The 22,500-nt window shown below is 44.3% G+C and overlaps 1 protein-coding gene and 1 pseudogene across 2 annotated transcripts in view; both read left to right on the forward strand.

Moving 5' to 3' along the window:
• The window catches only part of LOC308171702 (large ribosomal subunit protein eL8-like), a 507,482-nt pseudogene that overhangs the window by 260,215 nt on the left and 224,767 nt on the right, over window positions 1–22,500 (forward strand). The gene's annotated exons all lie outside the window — the stretch shown is intronic.
• LOC308171823 (glutamate decarboxylase 1-like) overlaps window positions 13,152–22,500 on the forward strand; it is a gene marked incomplete at both ends in the record, with an annotated part of 22,201 nt that continues 12,852 nt past the window's right edge. Inside the window, 4 exons of the mRNA XM_080546719.1 lie at window positions 13,152–13,230; window positions 17,679–17,732; window positions 20,483–20,626; window positions 20,972–21,214. Of these exons, the coding sequence (XP_080402845.1) occupies window positions 13,152–13,230; window positions 17,679–17,732; window positions 20,483–20,626; window positions 20,972–21,214 (520 nt within the window). The remainder of the gene's footprint in view (window positions 13,231–17,678; window positions 17,733–20,482; window positions 20,627–20,971; window positions 21,215–22,500) is intronic.

Raw genomic sequence — 22,500 nt, forward strand, 5'->3', positions numbered from 1 at the left:
GTTGTATGTCTGTAGTAAATTCAGAAACGTAGGAGAGATGACGCTGTTGCCTGGCTGACCATGGCTCCGACAGTTTAGACATGACAAAAGTTAAAGGCTTGTGGTCTACAAAAGCAGTGAATGGTCGAGCCTCTAGGAGGAAACGGAAATGTCTGACTGCCAGGTAAAGGGCTAGTAGCTCACGGTCGAACGTGCTGTATTTCTGCTCACTAGCACGGAGCTGCCGGCTAAAAAAAGCGAGAGGCTGCCAAACCCCGTCAATCTGCTGCTCTAAAACAGCACCAACTGCGCGGTCTGAGGCATCAGATGTCAAGGCAATGGGGGCATCTGGCACTGGATGTGCTAGCATGGTTGCATTTGCAAGAGCTTCCTTGGTGGCAGAGAATGATCCTGACATTTCACTGGACCAGTCAACAATGTGCTTGGGAGGCTTGCCCTTGAGGGCCCCATACAGGGGTCGCATGAGGCAGGCTGCTTGTGGAATAAAGCGATGATAAAAATTCACCATACCCAGGAACTCCTGTAGGGCCTTCACTGTTGTGGGGCGTGGGAACTGCAGCACCGCCTTCACCTTTAAGGGCAGTGGGGTTGCACCGGCAGAAGTGATGTGATGGCCGAGAAAATCAATGGAGGGCACCCCAAACTGGCATTTTGCTGGATTGACAATCAAGCCGTGCTGCTGCAATTGAGCAAAAAGGAGGCGGAGGTGTGACATGTGTTCTGCCTTGGATGTACTGGCCACCAGGATATCATCAAGGTAAACAAAAAGAAAAGGCAGATCACGCAACACTGAGTCCATCAACCGCTGAAAGGTTTGGGCGGCATTCTTCAGGCCGAAAGGCATTCGTAAATATTCAAAGAGGCCAAACGGTGTGATGACTGCCGTTTTGGTGATGTCTTGAGGATGGACTGGCACTTGGTGATATCCTCGAATGAGATCCACCTTTGAAAAAATAACTGCTCCTGCCAGGTGGGCTGAGAAATCCTGAATGTAGGGAACTGGATACCGGTCAGGCGTAGTGGCATCATTAAGCCGCCGGTAATCACCACACGGGCGCCAGCCTCCATTGGCCTTGGGAACCAGGTGCAAAGGCGAGGCCCAGGGACTGTCAGACCTACGAATGATGCCCAGTCTCTCCATGGAGCTGAACTCCTCCTTTGCTATCGCCAACTTTTGTGGGTCCAGCCGGCGGGCTCGAGCATGCACAGGCGGACCACTGGTAGGTATGAAGTGTGTCACATTGTGTTTTATGGAGCCAGCCAAAAACGTTGGCGTTGTGATGTCTGAAAACTCCAGCAGGAGTTGGGCGACATCATCAGCCGGTGAAAGGAGAGCGGCCAGTCTTGTCGATGTAGCGGTGGTGTGCTCACAAGCCAGTGAGCAGAAGGTCTCAGCGTTGACAAGCTGACGGTTACCCACATCCACCAGCAGCCCATTAGCACAAAGAAAATCAGCACCCAGGAGCGGGGTGGACACCTTCGCCAACACAAAGTCCCAAGAGAAACGTTGTCCAGCAAAGCACAGTGTTAAGGGGCGTGTGCCAAACGTGGGGATGGGGGTGCCATTAGCTGCTTCAAGGTTGGGGCCCAGTTTGGCTGCTCGGATATCCAAGGCTGACGCCGGCAGAATGCTGACCTGAGCTCCAGTGTCACAAAGAAATCTGCGGCCAGATATAGAGTCAGTAATGAACAGCAATCCGCTGGAAGGGCCGACACTCAGGGCTGCTAACGAGTGGCGGCCAACGCGTTTCCCGACCAGCTACAAGGTGGCAGGCACTTCTTTGCTTTGTTGCCGAACTTGCCGTGATAGAAGCAGAGACTTGACTTCTCACGGCGGGCCACAGCGCTGGCGGAGACAGAGTGTGTGTGCGGTTGATGCATGCATTCCTCCCAGGCAGTGCTGGTGTTGGTAAGGGGCGTGACTGAAACAGTCTTTCTCCCAGCTGAAAAAAAAACATCAGCTTCTTTAGCCAATTCACGAAGGTTTGCCTTTACAGAACTGGCTAAAGGCAAACGAATCTGGTCTGGGAGTTGCTGCAAAAAAAGCTCTTTAAAAAGGAAACATGGTTGATGATTGCCAAGCAGAGCCAGCATATGGTCCATTAACTCAGAGGGCTTTGAGTCTCCAAGCCCAGGGAGAGATAGGAGCTGCCGGGCTCTTTCTGGTTCTGACAATCCAAAAATTCCTTTCAGGTGCCCTTTAAGAGTGGTATATTTGTCCCTGGCTGGTGGGTTTTCTATCAGGTTTATCACCCGTGCGGCAGTTGAACCCTTCAGAGATGCCACCACATAGTAATACTTTGTGTCTTCTGCAGTTATATCCCTGATGGCAAACTGAGCTTCAGCTTGCACAAACCAAGCACTAACATTTTGCTCCCAAAACTCAGGCAATTTGAGAGCAACTGCATTAGCCATGTTCAAAAAAGTTTCAGAAAAACGTCCAAAAAACTCACTTGTCAGGGTCACCAATGTAGTTGTTGGTTTGAGGGATATGAAGAAGGACTAGGAGCACATGGTTAATGTGTAAACAAGAGCTGTGTTTATTGCACACTCTGCATTCACTTCCTCATTCACACTTCCTGGTCGCCTTAAATACACCTCATCACCCTGCTAAGGCACCTGGGTAATGTAGTGAATTCGCCCTGATCACTCAGTGGGTGTCTAGTCACCACAATACGTTATTTTTCTATTTGGTCACAGAAAGTGACGGTAAAAAAGTTTAGGAATAAACATTTTGCTTATCTACAATATTTGTGGGTGATAACATACAGTTTACTGTACACTTATATGAATCATGTGTCTACTGGACAGGCCTGTCAATCATATTTGTTTACGTTCTCCAATTAGAGATAACTGAGTTCATGTCAAGCTTAGCCTGTCAGTTTACCCCACAGTGTGTGTGTGTGTGTGTGTGTGTGTGTGTGTGTGTGTGTGTGTGTGTGTGTGTGTGTGTGTGTGTGTGTGTGTGTGGCGGGGGGGGGGGGGGTTCAGGCTAGGTGAGCATTCTTCCACTGCGGATGTTTTCCTTGGCCTACCAGCCCAGTTGCGATTTTGACAGGCCTGAGATTTTGACTAAGTTTCTGTTGAGTTTTTTTCAGCCTAATTGGCTAATATGCCTAATAATGGCTTCCTTAACATAATTGACATCCCTCATGTTGACAGACACCAATATCAAACTCCAAAGGCAAATGCAAAGCCTAGAATCAATACTAGACATTGGCAGCTCTCTCATGCCCGCTCAAATGATGCCACAGAACACTTCTGACACCTCGTGAGCAGAAACTGTCAAGCCAGTTGTCCTATGACTTTTGTGTCCCCTAAAATAGGTGGACTATGCATAAAAAAACATTTACATTTACATTTATTTTCTTAATTTATTTGAATGGTGAAACCACTATGAACACAAATACCATCAAATCAACTCTGAAACATCTCTACTTAAACCTCATAGTGATTGCTTGATTTTCCAAAAGAAGAAAACACCTTCACCTGGGACAGGCCTGTCAATCATGTGTGTTTGCTTTCTCCAATTAGAGATAACTGAGTTCATGTCTGCTCCACAGCCTGTCAGTTTACCCCACGGTGTGTGTGTGTGTGTGTGTGCGTGTGTGTGTGTGTGTGTGTGTGTGTGTGTGTGTGTGTGTGTGCGTGAGAGAGAGAGAGAGAGAGACAGAGAGAGAGAGAGAGAGAGAGAGAGAGAGAGACAGAGTGTGTGTGTGTGTGTGTGTGTGTGTGTGTGTGTGTGATTGTGGTATGTGTGTGTGTGTGTGTGTGTGTGTGTGTGTGTTTTCCTAGAGAAATTGGTTCCACTGCAGATCAGCTGGCCATGCAGGTGGAAGACGGACAATAGAATGACATGACAGGATGTAACCACAGCACACACACACACACACACACACACACACGCACACGCACACACACACACACACGCACACACACACACACGCACACACACACACACACACACACACTCGGTCTCTCTCTCTCTCTCTCTGTCTCTCTCTCTCTCTCTCTCTCTCTCTCTCACGCACACACACACACACACACACACACACACACACACACTCTGTCTCTCTCTCTCTCTGTCTCTCTCTCTCTCTCTCTCTCTCTCTCTCTCTCTCTCTCACGCACACACACACACACACACACACACACACACACACACACACACACACATACATGGTGGTGATTGAGTGCAGCTCAATGTGCACAGCTAATGTAGCAGTTACAGCTAGTTATTAGATGAGATATGGCTGTCTGTCATGAAAGCAGAGAGTGACTGGAGGGAGAAGGGACAATAAGCGCACCACGCGTGTCACGTGAGGAGGAGGGGAGGGGCGGGGCGGTGCGGGTGCAGATGTTGCCATGGTGATACGAGTTTGTTTGTTTTCACGTTGCTATGCGCCTCAACAACAACTCTCCAACGTTAACGGTTAAACTACCGTTTCATTATTATTATAATAATCTATATGTTATTATATATTATATAATTATATAATAATCCATTTCTTGTGTACCACTTCTCTGGACTACCGTTGGTAGCAGCATTGCATTGGAAACATGAGCAGGTGAGCCAGCAAGCTAACATGCTACAGGGTATCCGCGGTGTCTTGAAAAGTATTAAAAGTTGATAAATCAATTTTGGGAAAATCAAGACCCTTAATAAGTATTAAAAAGTCTTATCACGATTTTATGAGGTCTTGAGTTGTGTAGGTGTTTTTCTGAATTAGACTCTGTCCAAAGAGTTTGAGTCCTAAAAACGTTTAGTAAAAGTTCGTGAATGTATTAGTTTTATTAAAAAAACAAAGATGAACCGGAAATTCTGTGACAGTGGTCTAGTCCATTGCAAACTAAAACTGTTAAGTTAAAGGTGTCACTGATGTAAACGGTTACAGCTCCAAGTGGCGCTGAGGTCTGGAAAAATGTTGACAAGGTCTTTAAAAAGTCTTAGAAAGGTATTGAAATTAACCTCCAGATTCCTGTATGTACCCTGCAAAGGGTGCGTTCGTAAATTTGCTCTGAGTGCGCCGGAGCGCACACTGGGTTCAACATCATAAAGGGACCATGTCATTTGATTGGACAAGAGGCATCCCATGAGCGCTGATCAGATTTCCAGAGCGAATTTACGAACACACCCAGTCAGTGTGTCTCAAGTCATGTCATGTGTCATAAATGAGATACAAGTATCACTTCAAATAGCCCCCTCTTACATCTACAACATGTATGGGGGAATATGAGTTACCTTTGGTTGAGACTGTTTAATGAATACATGTATAGCTAGAAGGATTAGGCCAATCAAATGTTTCTGAGATTGAATCTCCAAATTCACAACAATTCACCCTTTCAAGTTGATAATAACTGACATCCCTACTATGACGTTGTTGTGTCCAGGTTCCAATGTTTGGGGGAGTCCTCGCAGGTTTCACAGGGGCAGGTAAGAACTGTGCTTCTGATCTGTTTTCGTGTTTTATCTGAATTAACATGGTTGAGTGGTGGCGTAGGATGCAGTCCTTCTTTCTTGTATCTCATCCACTTGCTGACATTGACAGGCGACCCCTGCACATAGACAGACCCCTGCACATAGACAGACCCCTGCACATAGACAGACCCCTGCACATAGACAGAGACCCGATTCGGAGGGTAAGTACTTTCTACTAGTGTAGCAATCTGGACTGCATCTCAATTCATACAGTGACTTCCCCCTCCTTGCCTCCTCCCCTTCATCTGTGCTGATTCTGAAGTGGTGTGTGTGCTGATGAGAGAGAGAAGACAAGGAGAGCGCACCACTGCTGAGTATTAACATGCAGTCCCAGTATATAGGTTAAAACAACAACAACAACAACAACAACAACAACAACAACAATACTATTATGTTTATATCACTATTTGCACTTCTGGTTAGATGCTAAACTGTATTTCGTTGTCTGGTACTTGTACTCTGCAATGACAATAAAGTTTAATCTAATCTAATAGCAACAACAACAACAGCTAGGCCATCCAATCTGCCATGGCCTTATGTATTGGCTCCACCACTGTGGTCCTCTGTGGCTCAGTTGATAGAGCCTGGCGCTAACAATGCTTAGATTCTGGGTCCGATTCCCGCTGGAACCATTTATACTGAAAATGTATGCGCAATGTAAGTCGCTTTGGATAAAGCATTAGCTAAATGGCGTATATTATTATTATCACTGATACTAGTCCGATATTCTTGCAAAGCAGTTTTTGTGACTCATGTTCCAGAGGCTGTTGAAGGAAGGAACGCCACTGTCGAACATCGGTAAGGAAAGCAGCCAGAACCCAAAAAAAACTGCATCCCAAGACAATGTTGTCATGATATGGAAAATCGTAACATATCTAAACTTTATTTTTATTATTTATCACTGAATAGATGCTCTCTTAATAGAAGGAGTCTTCCTGCCCAAACAGTGTCACATCCTATGAAGGTGGGTACTGGGTATTGAGTACTGGGTAGAGTTGACGTACACTTTTATACATATACCCTTATAACATCCATCTCTTCATTTCTCTGTGCGACTCAGGACTCTGTACCAGTGAGGTCAGACGTGCCTTGTGCAGGAGGTGAGTACATACTAGTACATGTATAATTGTGTTGAGAGTACTAACTACTGTACCTAATAGTGTATGAAATGGTGATGGCGGTGGTGACTGTGGTGGTGAATGTGCTGATGAAGATGATGATGGTTATGGTTTGTGTAGCCAGAGGAAGGGTGTGTGTACCCCCTCCAGCAGAGCCTCTACCCCCACCAGAGCCAGAGGAGGAGGAGGAGGAGGAGGAGGAGGAGGAGGATGATGATGATGATGAAGGGCACAGAGCTCCACTGGAGCTGATGGCGGAGCCTCTACCCCCACCAGAGCCAGAGGGGGAGGAAGACCAGTCTGAGGAGGAGGAGGATGATGATGAGGAGGAGGATGATGATGAAGGGCACAGAGCTCCACTGGAGCTGATGGCGGAGGTAGACGGCGCAACTCAGACTGTTGTTGATCAGCAACATTTCACTTAGACATAATTCTGACCCTGAACATCAACCAACAAGCTAGAGATTAATCAATAGAATATTATTATTATTATTATTATTATTATTATATAGAGCATTCATCAAGCCAGAAAGGATTCAGTAATATCATCAGCCATACAATCATATGAAATGCTAACGCATATGATCACACATGGTTATACACAAATCAGCCATCTCAAAATCCCCCACCACACAGACCCACACAATCCCCCACCACACAGACCCACACAATCCCCCACCACACAGACCCACACAACACATGAATATACATCTGAATACATCCTACTGTATAAGCCAGAGCCCTCTTGAGTGAGAGACAAATACTATCTTTGCAGATATCATGTTTTTGCACATTGCACATGCCTCTTTTTGATATAGCCTCTATTTATACATCTGTATACACCATACTGTACATATCTACATTAACTGTACATATCTATCTTAACTGTACTTAGCTACCTTAACTGTACATATGTACCATAACTGTACATATCTTACTACTATCCTCTCCTGTATATACCTCTAACTACCGTACTTGCCATACTGTACCTATCACTTATCACTATCATGTTTTATATCACTATTTGTACTTCTGGTTGGATGCTAAACTGCATTTCATTGTCTGGTACTTGTACTCTGCAATGACAATAAAGTTGAACGTAATCTAATCTAATGTAATCTGATGGTCTTTAGTCTAATCTAACGGACTGATGTCTGTGTGTCTCATTTCAGTTCCTCAAGTCTGTGATGGAGAGAGACTTTCCTCTGGCTGATAAACTGTGTCAGATGAGTAAGTGTTTGTTGTTACGTTTGGTGGTGGTTTGTTCCGGAGCTCAGGCCAGGTCTAGACCGCTCTGGTCTGGATGTGATGGGCTTGGCGTTTTAACCCTGCGTTAATCAATCAACGTGTCAATGAGTCACAATCGTTTTAATCAATCAATCAAACAACCGTCCAGCCGTGGGATAATGGAAGTCTCTCTCTGCTCTGCTTATTCCAGTCCTGATCTATGAGCCGGAGAACCCAGAGGCCCGACACTTCCTCCCACTGATTCAGGAGCAGCTACTGAGAGGTGAGAGAGGCTTATATAACAACCATGGTGAGGATGAGTGTGTTGAGTCGAGTGTGCGTCGGATATCCACTATGTGGGTAGTGGTGGTATAGTGTGGGTAGTGGTGGTATAGTGTGGGTAGTGGTGGTATAGTGGATAGTGAGTTGGACTTGTTGTGATCGGAAGGTTGTGAGTTCAAATCCCGCCTGAAACCACACCACTACTAGTGTGCCCTTGAGTAAGGCACTTAGCCCTCAGTTACTCCAGGGGGAATGTCCCTGTAATTCGTAATTGTAAATCGCTTTGGATTAAAAGCGTCTGCTAAATGGCAAAATTAAAATTAATTAATCTTGCTTTGTGCCTCGTCTTTTTTCCGACAGATGGTTCTATCTCCAGTGACGAGTCATGCTCCACGGGCTACGAGGGGAGTGATGAGGAAGATTGGGCTCAGAGCTCAGGCAGCTCCACATCGTCATCTTCATCAGAGGACCAGGAGGAAGAGAAAGAGGAGGAGATGGGGAGGAGGCACAAGCCCTGCCCACCCTCCTCTCCTCTCCCCTCATAGTCCACAGCAGTCACTGCCCTCTCCTGAAGTGAGACCTGTTCGTTTCTCTCTCCTTCTGAACCAGGCAGTGAAGCAGTTCTTTCCCCAGTGGTGTGGTTCTGGCCTTATGTGAGCAGGATGAATCACTCGTTTGTTGTTGTTACTGATTAATCTCCTCTGCCTGTAACTAAAGTTCTCTCTCCTCCTGATCGCCTCCGACTCTCTGGTTTTTCCGGGAAACACAAAGAGCTCAAGTAAAACAGCTCATACACCTTGTACAACTCTCTCACACAACAAACCAACTCTACTCTCTAGTAGAGCGTCATTTGGTAACCGTTATTATGAAATGTCGAGTCGAGTCGTTAAGCCAAGCCCCTTTCCCTCCATAATCTGTACTCATCTGTTCCAGCATGAAGAATTATGATTTGAAAAATATATGAGCGCCATCTAGTGGAGGCTTTATGACGTGCAGTGTCTGAATGAGCACATCAGCGTCGGATGGAATTTCTGACGTAGGAAACCCCTTGTAAAAAGATGACACCCTAGTTTCCCATCAGAATCAGCCGATGGGAAGCTCTACGCAAATAGCTTAGGTGAACGCACCATAATGATGATTGTCAAATGGAGGCCTTTCCCCCTAACCCCTTGCCCTTCCTGTAGATCTGAGAGAGCTGGATTGAAATACTTTGGTAACAGATTCCTTTTCCCAGGAAGAGTAGTTGATGCTTTGCGTCAGCTAAAGGCAATGCTAATAACTCAAATAAAATCAAATGAATTCTCATCTGGTTTGAAATGTGGCCATACTGCCACCACCCATCCAATACAGGTGATAGGCTTGGGGCAGATTTGGCATTCTATATCACTGTTGCCAACCACATGGATACAGACACACTTTACGACCCTATATAAGAGTATAAGGGCCAATAAGAGTGTGAGACATCAACAACATTTCAACATGTCAGAGTTTGTCCCTAAATCATCTTTTATGAATAGGCTACTGTGAGCACACAACGGAGACCCCCCCCCCCCCCACACACACACACACACACACACACACACACACACACACACGCTCGCGCTATTGGCTACGTCACGCGTGCGTGGGTGTCTCCGAGCCCCCCCCCTCCGCAGGCAGACCCCTAGGATCATTAAGACCCAGTGCCCACCTCTAGGACACCTTGTGACACATCTGTTAGAACACATTAATTATGGAACGCACTATGCAGATGTAACCTTGAGGCAGGTGAAATTATAGAGGAGTTCACCGATAGCAGATTGAATGCATAATATTGATAAACAGACTGCTATAATAAATAATAACAATAAATAATAAATAATAACAAGTGATATGATGTAGCTGGCTATTTTGGTTCCATGCAGCTGCTGCAACTTCAAGTCACGGACCCAATGACCTTGTGTTCAAGGCCAATAGCCCAAATTCATACAAACACTATAGTATATACAATGTACCTGAAAGATAAGCTATAAGATAGATAGATAGTTAGATATTCCAAGTAAGCTATACTATAGGTTATCAGTCAGTCTGTCAACCCCAATCTGCCATCCTCATCGATGGAGATCAGATGAATCTCTTATGATAATTGTGCTGCTTGAAAAATGAAATAGACATTCATGATATTCATTCATTCTTTATATTCATTCATTCATATTCATTCATTCATTACATTTATTATACTCATTCATTCATTCACCATATTCATTCATTCATTCATTCACTACATTCATTATACTCATTATACTCATTCATTATATTAATTCATTCATTCACTCACTATATTCATTCATTCATTCATTACATTCATTATACTCATTCATTCATTCATTATATTCATTATATCCATTCATTCATTATATTCATTATATTAATTCATTCATTATATTCATTATATTCATTCATTCATTATATTCATTCATTCATTCACTATATTCATTCATTCATTCACTATATTCATTCATTCATTATATTAATTCATTCATTCACTATATTCATTATATTCATTCATTCATTCATTCATTCATTATATTCATTATATTCATTCATTATATTCATTCATTCATTATATTCATTCATTGTATTCATTATATTCATTCATTCATTATATTCATTCATTATATTCATTATATTCATTCATTCATTATATTCATTCATTATATTCATTCATTATATTCATTATATTCATTATATTCATTATATTCATTATATTCATTATATTCATTCATTCATTATATTCATTCATTCATTATATGCATTCATTCATTATATGCATTCATTATATTCATTATATTCATTCATTATATTCATTCATTCATTATATTCATTATATTCTGGCTGTCAGTGTCACGAGAAGGAGAGGCATCATCCAGCGCCAGAGGGAGGTGATGTTGTGACTCACGCGTGCGTGCGTGCGTAAAAGGGATAAATAGGGGATTCAAGCACTCCGAAATAAATAAAGAATTAAAAATTCTTCAGGGGAAGAAGAAAAAAAAAGGTCACTTGCTGGATGGAATTTTTCTCGCTCTATTGGTATTCTGCAGCCGTGTCGTGGGGCTGTCGCATCTCAGCGCGTTGGGTGGATATACATATTATAGGACTGTCATCTCCTTGTTCCTGAGTTCCTCTGGTCTAAGCGACAACCTGTGTGCTCGTCCACGGTAGGTACCATCATCACTGGGCTCCTTTGCAAGAGCGCACGGTGTATCATGACGTTAGAATTATAAGGTTCTATCTCCATTTTTGTCAAAATTGAGTTTTTTACATAATCTGATCCATTAGGTGTTTATTAATGCCTGTGTGGTGTTATTTTTAAAATGTTGAAATTTTTGAGTTAGTAATTCATAAAATACAAAGGTTCCATCTCATAAAACATAATGGAATGTAACAACTTTGACGCTCAATATCTCTGAACTGCCCTAAACGGAGATAGAACCTTCTCATTCTAAACGGAGATAGAACCTTATCATTCTAAACGGAGATAGAACCTTATAATTCTAAGCTCACAATATGTTTTTCTCACAGCCTGTACCTCTATGGGTTTAGATCATGTTGCTATAGCGAACGTCTAGTTAAATGCTGCTGGCACCTATTGGTTCGATGTCCTCTTTCTTTATTGGGTCAACATTAGGGGTGATTGGTTAGAAGACATAGAAAGGACATTGGTGAACGACCTGTGGCTTTGTTGGGCTAAATTACAATTTCCAAATGCCTCTCTTTTTCTCTTTTTCAGGTTTGTAGGCTGATTGGTAATAAACGAATCGGTTAATATCATACGGTTAATAACATCAATGTCATATGGCGGCCAACATATTTGTATTAATGACATGAGTGACAGGATTCATTCATTAGACCAGCGTAACCTAAATATATCTCATCAACAATGACATTGACTAATGATGTCTTGGCCGTGGTTATTCAAATATCATCTTAATTGAAAAGTTGACTAATCAATTGTCAAACGCCTAGCCTGTGTCTGTGAACATCATTAACCGTGTATGTCCCATCAATTATTATTATAATGTTTTTTTTTTGTTTTTTTTTTACAAAACCCAACATTGTTTGACCTATAGTCTCTCTAAGCTATAAAGTGTTATGATTCCATAGACTATTATATTCCATCCTATGAATCCTATTATCCCATTCAATCTAATTCGTTTTGCGTAATTATTGATAGAATTTAGGTATTATTTATGATTTACTTGAGTTAGACCTTTAATAGACTATAGCTGTTTATATAAAGGACCCAATGACTCTCATTGTTGGCGTTCTCAGATCTAATTAAGTGGACTTTACGGTCCGGTGCCCTTCGCTGCTCTGATGTCTCGGCGACAGGAATGATTTCGCTCTAACGATCCATAAAAACTTCACTGGCGATGTATGGATTTATATGTCCACTTTACCATTGAAAATATATTTTTTTTCGTTCGTTCATAAGGTTGGGATATTGTGGCCATCAATTTCTGTCAGATTTACCATCTTCGGAGTCCACTGTCTATAATTCAATGCCAGACATGTTATCTTCGAACACGTTTCTGCACAGAGGGACTTGTGCGTCCGGTGTTTGTGTGGCTCGTGGCAAAAATCCTGATTCATCTTAAGACCGACGGCACCGTTCACCGTCCGACTGACGTTCGGCAATAAATGCTGCCGATTGTTGAGGCAGATATAATAACAGCAAAACAACGCATTACTAATCGGCTAAACAATGCATTACTAATAGCATAAAATATATATTTTTAGAAGACAATTGGGTGATCATCAGTGGAATCTTAGACGACAACGATACATCGTTGTCTCACCACGTCTAAGATTCCACTGATGATCACCCAATTGTCTTCTAAAAAATGTATATGTTATGCTATTAGTAATGCATTGTTTAGCCGACTATTTAAAAATAGAGTTATTCAAAGACATTGATCAATCCTAACCCTGGGCCGTGTGTTTCCAGTAACCGGGTATAGAGGATCAGATAAGACCCCCCTAAGCCCCCTGAGCGCGGAGGACTGATGGCCACGTCTGAACCGACAGCCACCGGCGGGGACATGCAGGACCCCAACTCCGCCAATTTACGACCTCCATCTACAAGTAGGTCTCTCTCTCTCTCTCTCTCCTCCCTTCTCCCCTCCCTCTCTCTGTCTGATAAAAACGATCTCACCCGGGCCATTTACCGTGCGGGCGCCGTCATTAATCATCCCGGTTAAAACAGAGCTATCAAAGCTGCCTGCATGCCGCTGTCTAATGGATCAGCGGTGCGCGCTGAACAACGGACCCCCATGTGTCCATACCTCATATACCCCGGACCCCCATGTGTCCATCCCTCATATACCCCCATGTGTCCATACCTCATATACCCCGGACCCCCATGTGTCCATCCCTCATATACCCCCATGTGTCCATCCCTCATATACCCCCATGTGTCCATCCCTCATATACCCCCATGTGTCCATCCCTCATATACCCCCATGTGTCCATCCCTCATATACCCCCATGTGTCCATCCCTCATATACCCCCATGTGTCCATCCCTCATATACCCCCATGTGTCCATCCCTCATATACCCCCATGTGTCCATCCCTCATATACCCCCATGTGTCCATCCCTCATCTACCCCCATGTGTCCATACCTCATATACCCCCATGTGTCCATGCCTCATATACCCCCATGTGTCCATACCTCATATACCCCCATGTGTCCATACCTCATATACCCCCATGTGTCCATCCCTCATCTACCCCCATGTGTCCATACCTCATCTACCCCCATGTGTCCATATATACCCCCATGTGTCCCTACCTCATATACCCCCATGTGTCCATATATACCCCCATGTGTCCATACCTCATATACCCCCATGTGTCCATACCTCATATAGCCCCATGTGTCCATCCCTCATATACCCCCATGTGTCCATACCTCATATACCCCCATGTGTCCATACCTCATATACCCCCATGTGTCCATACTTCATATACCCCCATGTGTCCATACCTCATATACCCCCATGTGTCCATACCTCATATACCCCCATGTGTCCATACCTCATATACCCCCATGTGTCCATACCTCATATACCCCCATGTGTCCACACCTCATATACCCCCATGTGTCCCTACCTCATATACCCCCATGTGTCCATATATACCCCCATGTGTCCATACCTCATATACCCCCATGTGTCCATACCTCATCTACCCCCATGTGTCCATCCCTCATCTACCCCCATGTGTCCATACCTCATCTACCCCCATGTGTCCATATATACCCCCATGTGTCCATACCTCATATACCCCGGTGTGTCCATACCTCATATACCCCCATGTGTCCATACCTCATATACCCCCATGTGTCCATATATACCCCCATGTGTCCATACCTCATATACCCCGGTGTGTCCATACCTCATATACCCCCATGTGTCCATACCTCATATACCCCCATGTGTCCCTACCTCATATACCCCCATGTGTCCATCGCTCATATACCCCCATGTGTCCATCCCTCATCTACCCCCATGTGTCCATACCTCATCTACCCCCATGTGTCCATATATACCCCCATGTGTCCATACCTCATATACCCCGGTGTGTCCATACCTCATATACCCCGGTGTGTCCATACCTCATATACCCCCATGTGTCCATACCTCATATACCCCCATGTGTCCCTACCTCATATACCCCCATGTGTCCATCCCTCATATACCCCCATGTGTCCACACCTCATATACCCCCATGTGTCCACACCTCATATACCCCCATGTGTCCATCCCTCATATACCCCCATGTGTCCATCCCTCATATACCCCCATGTGTCCATACCTCATATACCCCCATGTGTCCATCCCTCATATACCCCCATGTGTCCATCCCTCATACACCCCCATGTGTCCAGACCTCATATACCCCCATGTGTCCATACCTCATATACCCCCATGTGTCCCTACCTCATATACCCCCATGTGTCCATCCCTCATATACCCCCATGTGTCCACACCTCATATACCCCCATGTGTCCACACCTCATATACCCCCATGTGTCCATCCCTCATATACCCCCATGTGTCCATCCCTCATATACCCCCATGTGTCCATACCTCATATACCCCCATGTGTCCATCCCTCATATACCCCCATGTGTCCATCCCTCATACACCCCCATGTGTCCAGACCTCATATACCCCCATGTGTCCATCCCTCATCTACCCCCATGTGTCCAGACCTCATATACCCCCATGTGTCCATATACCCCCATGTGTCCATACCTCATATACCCCGGAGCCCCATGTGTCCATACCTCATATACCCCCATGTGTCCATATACCCCCATGTGTCCATACCTCATATACCCCGGAGCCCCATGTGTCCACACCTCATATACCCCCATGTGTCCATACACCCCCATGTGTCATATACCCCCATGTGTCCATACCTCATCTACCCCCATGTGTCCATACCTCATATACCCCCATGTGTCCATACCTCATATACCCCCACGTGTCCATACCTCATATACCCCCATGTGTCCATACCTCATATACCCCGGACCCCCATGTGTCCATATACCCCGGCTCTATGCAGCTGCTGAGCAGAGACGATGCCCGTTGAAACCAACTACAGCATTGCGATCCCGTGGGCTATAATTCGTTTAGAAATCTTTAAAGGAAGATATTTGGGGGGATAATAGTGGGGATAATAGTGACTGAGACACTGTCGTCCACTGAAAGTCGTGGGAAAATAGTGCGTGACTTAGAATAAAGGATGTGCAGACATTCCATTTAATAATTGTAGGATAGGCTTTCTGTAGGGATTTGGTGCTATAAACCATTATTAATAATAATAATAATGATTATTATTATTATTATTATTATTATTAGTAGTAGTAGTAGTAGTAGTATTGTTGTTATTGTTATTATTATTATTTATATTATTATTATTATTTATGTTAGGCTTATAGTCCAACTGATTTTGTAGTTGTTATTTTATAAGATTCATCTTGTAGGTCTTTATACACGAAATATTCAGATTCACTGCTAAATCGTAGTTTTTATCATGATGTAAATCCTTTATCCCCTGGAAACGTCGTGTCCATTTTGTCGACATCCTGCATGAGAGAGCTGCATGTCACCAGCACAATTACGCAGCAGGGAAATTGCAGATAATTGCAGCCGCACCACTCGAATCTCTCCTATGATGATGGCTGCAAGGTGCAGTGTGGAGGGGGGGATGTCAGGGGGGGGGGGGGGGGTGTCAGGACCTACTTTAATAATGTTGCAGAAAGAGGAGGGGTTATAAGAATATATCTGAGATTAAAGTTGAATTATATTCGTTTATTACCCTCGTTTTATAGACTAAAAGCCTATTTCGAATTAGGAACCGCTTGGTTTAATCTAAGCAATATGGTATATTGACTTTGGAATAGAAGCCATCATAGCAAAATAATTGTGTTTTTCTGGATTAATTGTAGAATTTGTTTATCTGCCATATGAATATTCGCTCTTGCTTTTGCCTGCATGGCTTTGCTCGTGCTGCTTTTGGATGTTGCCATTCTCTCTCTCTCTGCACGCTCCGTCTCCCGCGTGCATGTGACCTGAGGCGGCTCGCGGTGTCTGCAGCACTCGCCTTGCGCCTCCTCGAGTGACACCTCGAGCCGTCCGTGGGTCTAGGCGTGTGATCACAAAACCATTGGCTATTAAAATCGTACTAATTTATAGCACAAAATGTCTGAACACTACATCTTTGACACCGTTTACAACAATCTATTTATAGGCGTCTTGTCTTGGTGTTTCTCTCCGGCTTTTCCATTAGGCTCTGGAGTCTCCATTCCCCATGCATACATAATATGAATGTTATTTACTTCCATATTCATGTCCAAAGTGCAAAAAGTATTGCTTCTGTGGAGTGATGTGCTTTGCTGTGTGTGTGTGTGTGTGTGTGTGTGTGTGTGTGTGTGTGTGTGTGTGTGTGTGTGTGTGTGTGTGTGTGTGTGTGTGGGTGTGTGTGTGTGTGTGTGTGTGTGTGTGTGTGTGTGTGTGTGCGCGTGTGTGTAGTGTGTGTGTGTGTGTGTGTGTGTGTTTTGCATCAAACCTGCTCGTTTGTCTGGCTGGCCAGACGTTGCCAACCCGGCCAGTCAAATACTGTGCTGCTTCACCCAATTAATTTCGGCTCTCCTCCACGAGCTCATTTCACGGGTGTTTATTCCAAACCGCCCCTTCACCGGGTGTGTGCCGGCGTTTATTAACCGGCGAGCAGGCCTCTAATGACCCTTATTGATTGGGGACGTGGATCGGAACCGTTCGAACGGTCAGGGAGCCTCTATGCCCCACTATGAAACGCACACACCCGGCAAACAGGCTGGGGCCATCCTATAACTGCATTTCACCGAGCTGCTAATCTGCTGCTTCATGCTGCTTTCACTCGCTGTGCCACTGCCGTGTGCTATATACGCTTCCACATATCACCCAAATGAAGCTAAATGCATATTTCATATCTCAGAAAAGCCTATTCAAACGCTCTCCCCACACGTTGTGTTTTAGCCTATGACGCGTGGATGCACGGATGCACGCGGAAACTGGGGATGAAGATATGCGGTAAGTTTAGTTTAGGCCCATGAGCATCATATTATAACAACATCAACACAGACATCATCCCATGATTAGTTTCGCCACCGACAAAACCGACGTTGTCATTTCAAGTCTGTGCGTCTGATGGCGACTCTCTGTGTGATAGTTCCGCTTGTGTGTCTCATGAAAGGGAACTTTGGGGGCATTTAAACATGGTGTTAGACCCCGGCCGGCCTGGGCTGTCACTCCGCGTTCTCATCTCTGAAAGGTCAGTTGGCGATTAGCCCGTGGGGTCTCGTGAGGCGCGCCAGCGATCACGCCCCGACCCCTAGCCAGGCCCCCCCATGTCTCTTCCATCCAGACATTTATGACATGAGCAAATCGTGACGTTAGAATTATAAGGTTCTATCTCCATTTTTGTAAAAATTGAGTTTTTTTACATAATCTGATTCATTAGGTGTTTATTAATGCCTGTGTGGTGTTACTTTTTAAATGTTGACATTTTTGAGTTAGTAATTCATAAAATACAAAGGTTCCATCTCATAAAACATAATGGAATGTAAAAACTTTGACGCTCAATATCTCTGAACTGCCCTACACGATAGAACCTTATCATTCTAAGCTTACGAAATGACAAGGTACAGCAAAAAAATAAAATAAAAAAACATTTTACAATAAAGGATATCATATAACGAATATGTGGCCACATTGATCAAGCATCTATCATATCATAGAAAAACACATGAGGGCCTATTAGGCCTAATCTCCCCCCTATGCTGAAGTTCTCTTTGAATCTGAGCATATGAGAGCCAGCTTTGGGCGAATTGATATGACGTAGTGGCGATGACGTAGTCTAGATGACGCGGGAATGCGTGGGTTTGGTCAATCTGAGGGGGGTGAATTGTTTTGTCTCTCTCTGGATTTATATAGGCTATTTATTATAGGCCACTTCGACGACGAAGTCATTTGTTAGACGTCCTCCATTACACAATTAACACCGACATGTCATCGTTTCTGCCTTTGGGGATGTCTGAATTTCTGGTCTATATGCCAGATAATAACCAATCAATAGAACAAACAAAGGTTTTCAATTAGGTTACAGGAATAAAGGCTTTTTGTTTTCGTCCTTCGATCTGATACGTAACAGAGAGATCCATACGCTGGTTAGAAATGATGGCAAGTGGTATTAGCGTATATCATTGGTGATTACGTGGCCATAATAATTATCAGCACATGTCATATCAATCACAAACACTATGGATGAGAGAAAAGATTAACGGAGAACGTAAGCTGCGGTTCTATAGGGGCTGCGCTTAGGAGATAACCAACATGCGCAATGTGCCCGCGAAGATTAGGCTTAACACGAAAAGCATTTACACTTGGGTTGAATACAAGAGTTCTGAAACGACAGGTTTTTAAACAGTGCTGTCAGTTGTATAAGATCCCTACATGCATTATGTTTAGGCCTATATTTGTTTATGAGACGGCCAATAGGCCTAGGCCTATGTTATTGCCTGTAATAATAGGCTAATTGATGCATGGTTGTTTTGAAGGCAAGCCGCCTTTTATTGCATATCGTGACGTTAGAATTATAAGGTTCTATCTCCATTTTTGTTAAAATTGTGTTTTTTACATCATCTGATCCATTAGGTGTTTATTAATGCCTGTGTGGTGTTATTTTTTAAATGTTGACATTTTTAAGTTGGTAATGAATAAAATACAAAGGTTCCATCTCACAAAACATAAAGGAATGTAAAAACGTTGACGCTCAATATCTCTGAACTGCCCTAAACGGAGATAGAACCTTATCATTATAAACTCACGATATGGCTACACATACATAGACTATTCCCCCCAGAATTAACCTATTGTGAAGATCGGTATGGTTATAGAATATGCATGTATATTGGTCTGATACGTACAGAAATAGACTCGCATGTATGAAAATACGTCCCTTAAAATATTTCTCACCCGTCATTAAATCCGCTCCTATGTCTGATGCCTCCGGGCCCGTCCCGCCGCCCTCCCCTCCCCTCCCCTGCCCGCCCAGGCGTGACCAGTCTGTGGGGAGGCAGGGGGAGAGTCTGGGGGGAGGCAGAGGGAGAGTCTGTGGGGAGGCAGGGGGAGAGTCGTCGCTGGACTCGATTGGGTGTTTCTTTTTTTCGCATGACTTGGTCTTTGTACTGATGTCACTGGGTATGGGGAGGGCATTGCACGCACGCACGCACACACACACACACACACACACACACACACACACACACACACACACACACACACACACACCGCACGCACACACACACACACACACACACACACACCGCACGCACACACACGCACACACACACACACACACACACACACACACACACACACACACACAGACACACACACCGCACGCGCGCGCACACACACACACACACACACACACACACACACACACACACACACATACAGGCCATCCATAAATGGATCCATGCATCACCCACCCCTCCAGTAGGGATCACCAGATTGTACATTCAAGGGGCTTGTCTGTCAGAGGCGATTCCAAAGCATGTGGTGGAGTTGTAACTGTTAGCCGTCTAAGATAATAAACCTGACGCACTAGTGATTTATATCAACTTAACTGGGTTTGCCATAGTCAATAGGCTACACATAGGCTATAGGCTAAAACTTCTGGACGCGAAAACGTATTAAGCCGATCATTCTAAATATGTTAGGCTGCAGTGGTACCCGTGCGTGCCCCTCCTCTCACGCCCCCCCGTGTAACACCCTAGGCTTCCTGCAGAAGAACCACAGCCTGGAGGAGAAGGGAAGGCTCGCGGCCCAGAAGGACCTGCTCGCGACCTGCGACAACAGCAGCGACCGGGACACGCGCTTCCGCCGCACGGAGTCCGACTTCTCCAACTTGTTCGCGAGAGGTGAGAGAATGACTTCATTAATCTAGATGTTGTCCTATTGTGTGTGTTTTTTCTTCTTCAAAGTCTACATGATATGCAAATGCATGCTTAGATAATTCATTGTTCACTGTTTCATGTCCAGCGGGGGAGTGCTGAATTGAATGCATTAAATTGACATGATTTAATTAAACATTCTTAAGACTACATTGTTCCCCCAGAAAAGTTTGGTGAAGCAAAATGAATGAGTAACGTCCAATTTCAAACTGGTGAAGCCTAGCCGTTTTAGTTTGTTCACTAAATGAGTTATCAGTCACCAATTCATACCACCGTTTCAAACCTTTATACGCGCCTTTGTGTTTCTACAAGATTTACTCCCGGCCAAAAATGGAGAAGAACCGACAATGCAGTTCCTTTTGGAGCTGGTGGACATCCTCACCAACTACGTCCGGAAGACGTTCGACCGCTCCACCAAGGTGCTGGACTTCCACCACCCGCACCAGCTGCTGGAGGGCATGGAGGGCTTCAACCTCGAGCTCTCCGACCAGCCCGAGTCTCTGGAGCAGATCCTCGTGGACTGCAGAGACACGCTCAAGTACGGCGTGCGAACAGGTATATAAGCTGCCCAAATTATTTATGGTCAACAAGGCATTCTTTCCCGTGGAAATGAGGAAAAATGTGAAATAGTCGCATCTATAATAGCAATACAAGCGATGCAAAAACGGATCATTCGATTTCTTTACATTCGCATCCAACAGATTGAAGGCCATGCGAAAAAAAAAAGATGAACAATCATCCTTTTGCTCTGAAACTAGTCTTCAATGCACTCCTGCAGTCGATTTAGATTAGAAGCTATGTTTCGTCTCTCTCTTTTCAGGCCTAAGTAGGCCTATTCGCAGCATTTTGTCACAGAATCTGTGTTCACAATCACGACACAAGAACTGCAGCTGTAGACCTAATCACACGGGGAAGATGTTCCCTAGATAGACTACAGCCAATCCCAATAACGGGTTATTGTACCCCTGGTGATTGTGTTGACAGCCTCTTCTCCTTCCCTCGCCTTATTAAAGCAAGTACCGCCCGAGGGGGTGCAGGCGTGCACGTGCTGTTCCAAGCCGTTAGGAATGACAACTCTCAAACTGTCCCTTGGGTTTATTTCCTTTTTTTGCCTAAAGCTTAATTCACGGGTCATTTATAGACATTAAGTCAGGATAGTTAGGAAGATATTGTCGCAGGGATTTATTTTAATGGTGTATTTTTTATTACAGCCGTTGATCCAAACGTATGGAGCTGTCCCTGGTGCTGAAATGACAAGCGCCAGAGCCCGCTTCTCTATTTCTATTCGTTTCTCAAATGCGCTGTTAACATAACGAAATACATACTCGTTTATCCGGCTATTGAACATGCTGAGTGTCATTGCATTGAGATTTTCATTCGCCTATGCTTTCTAACATAGACTATTTAAGAGGTAGCCCCGCAGCCATACCGTGCACTTGTCTGCAATCCGCTAGCTGCTCGCAGGCTACTCTATCTTGAACAGAATGGTTGTCATATAATATATATATATACATGTTCAGTCATATAACCGTGTTATTGGTGTAACGGTGCTGAGGAGTAGTGTCTAGTGAAACCAACGCTAGTTTCTTCCGCAAAGGATAATGTTCATGAGGTTCCTAGAAGGAATACAAAACAGAGCCATGAAGGAAATGTTGGGGGTTGGATGAAAAAAAAAAAAGTTCTATTGTGAAGATCAGATAGAGTGGTTTGTTTTTCTAACAGGGTTTTAGCCCTCGGGGCACAGATCCACTGTGTGCTTTAACAGGGCATTGTAAACCTCACGGGCATGCAGGCTTTTTATTTTCTTCATTTAACCTTTTCTTAAAACAGAAGGCTGTATG

Source organism: Nansenia antarctica (assembly GCF_963989245.1).
Source record: "Nansenia antarctica genome assembly, chromosome: 16".
Taxonomy (NCBI): domain Eukaryota; kingdom Metazoa; phylum Chordata; class Actinopteri; order Argentiniformes; family Microstomatidae; genus Nansenia; species Nansenia antarctica.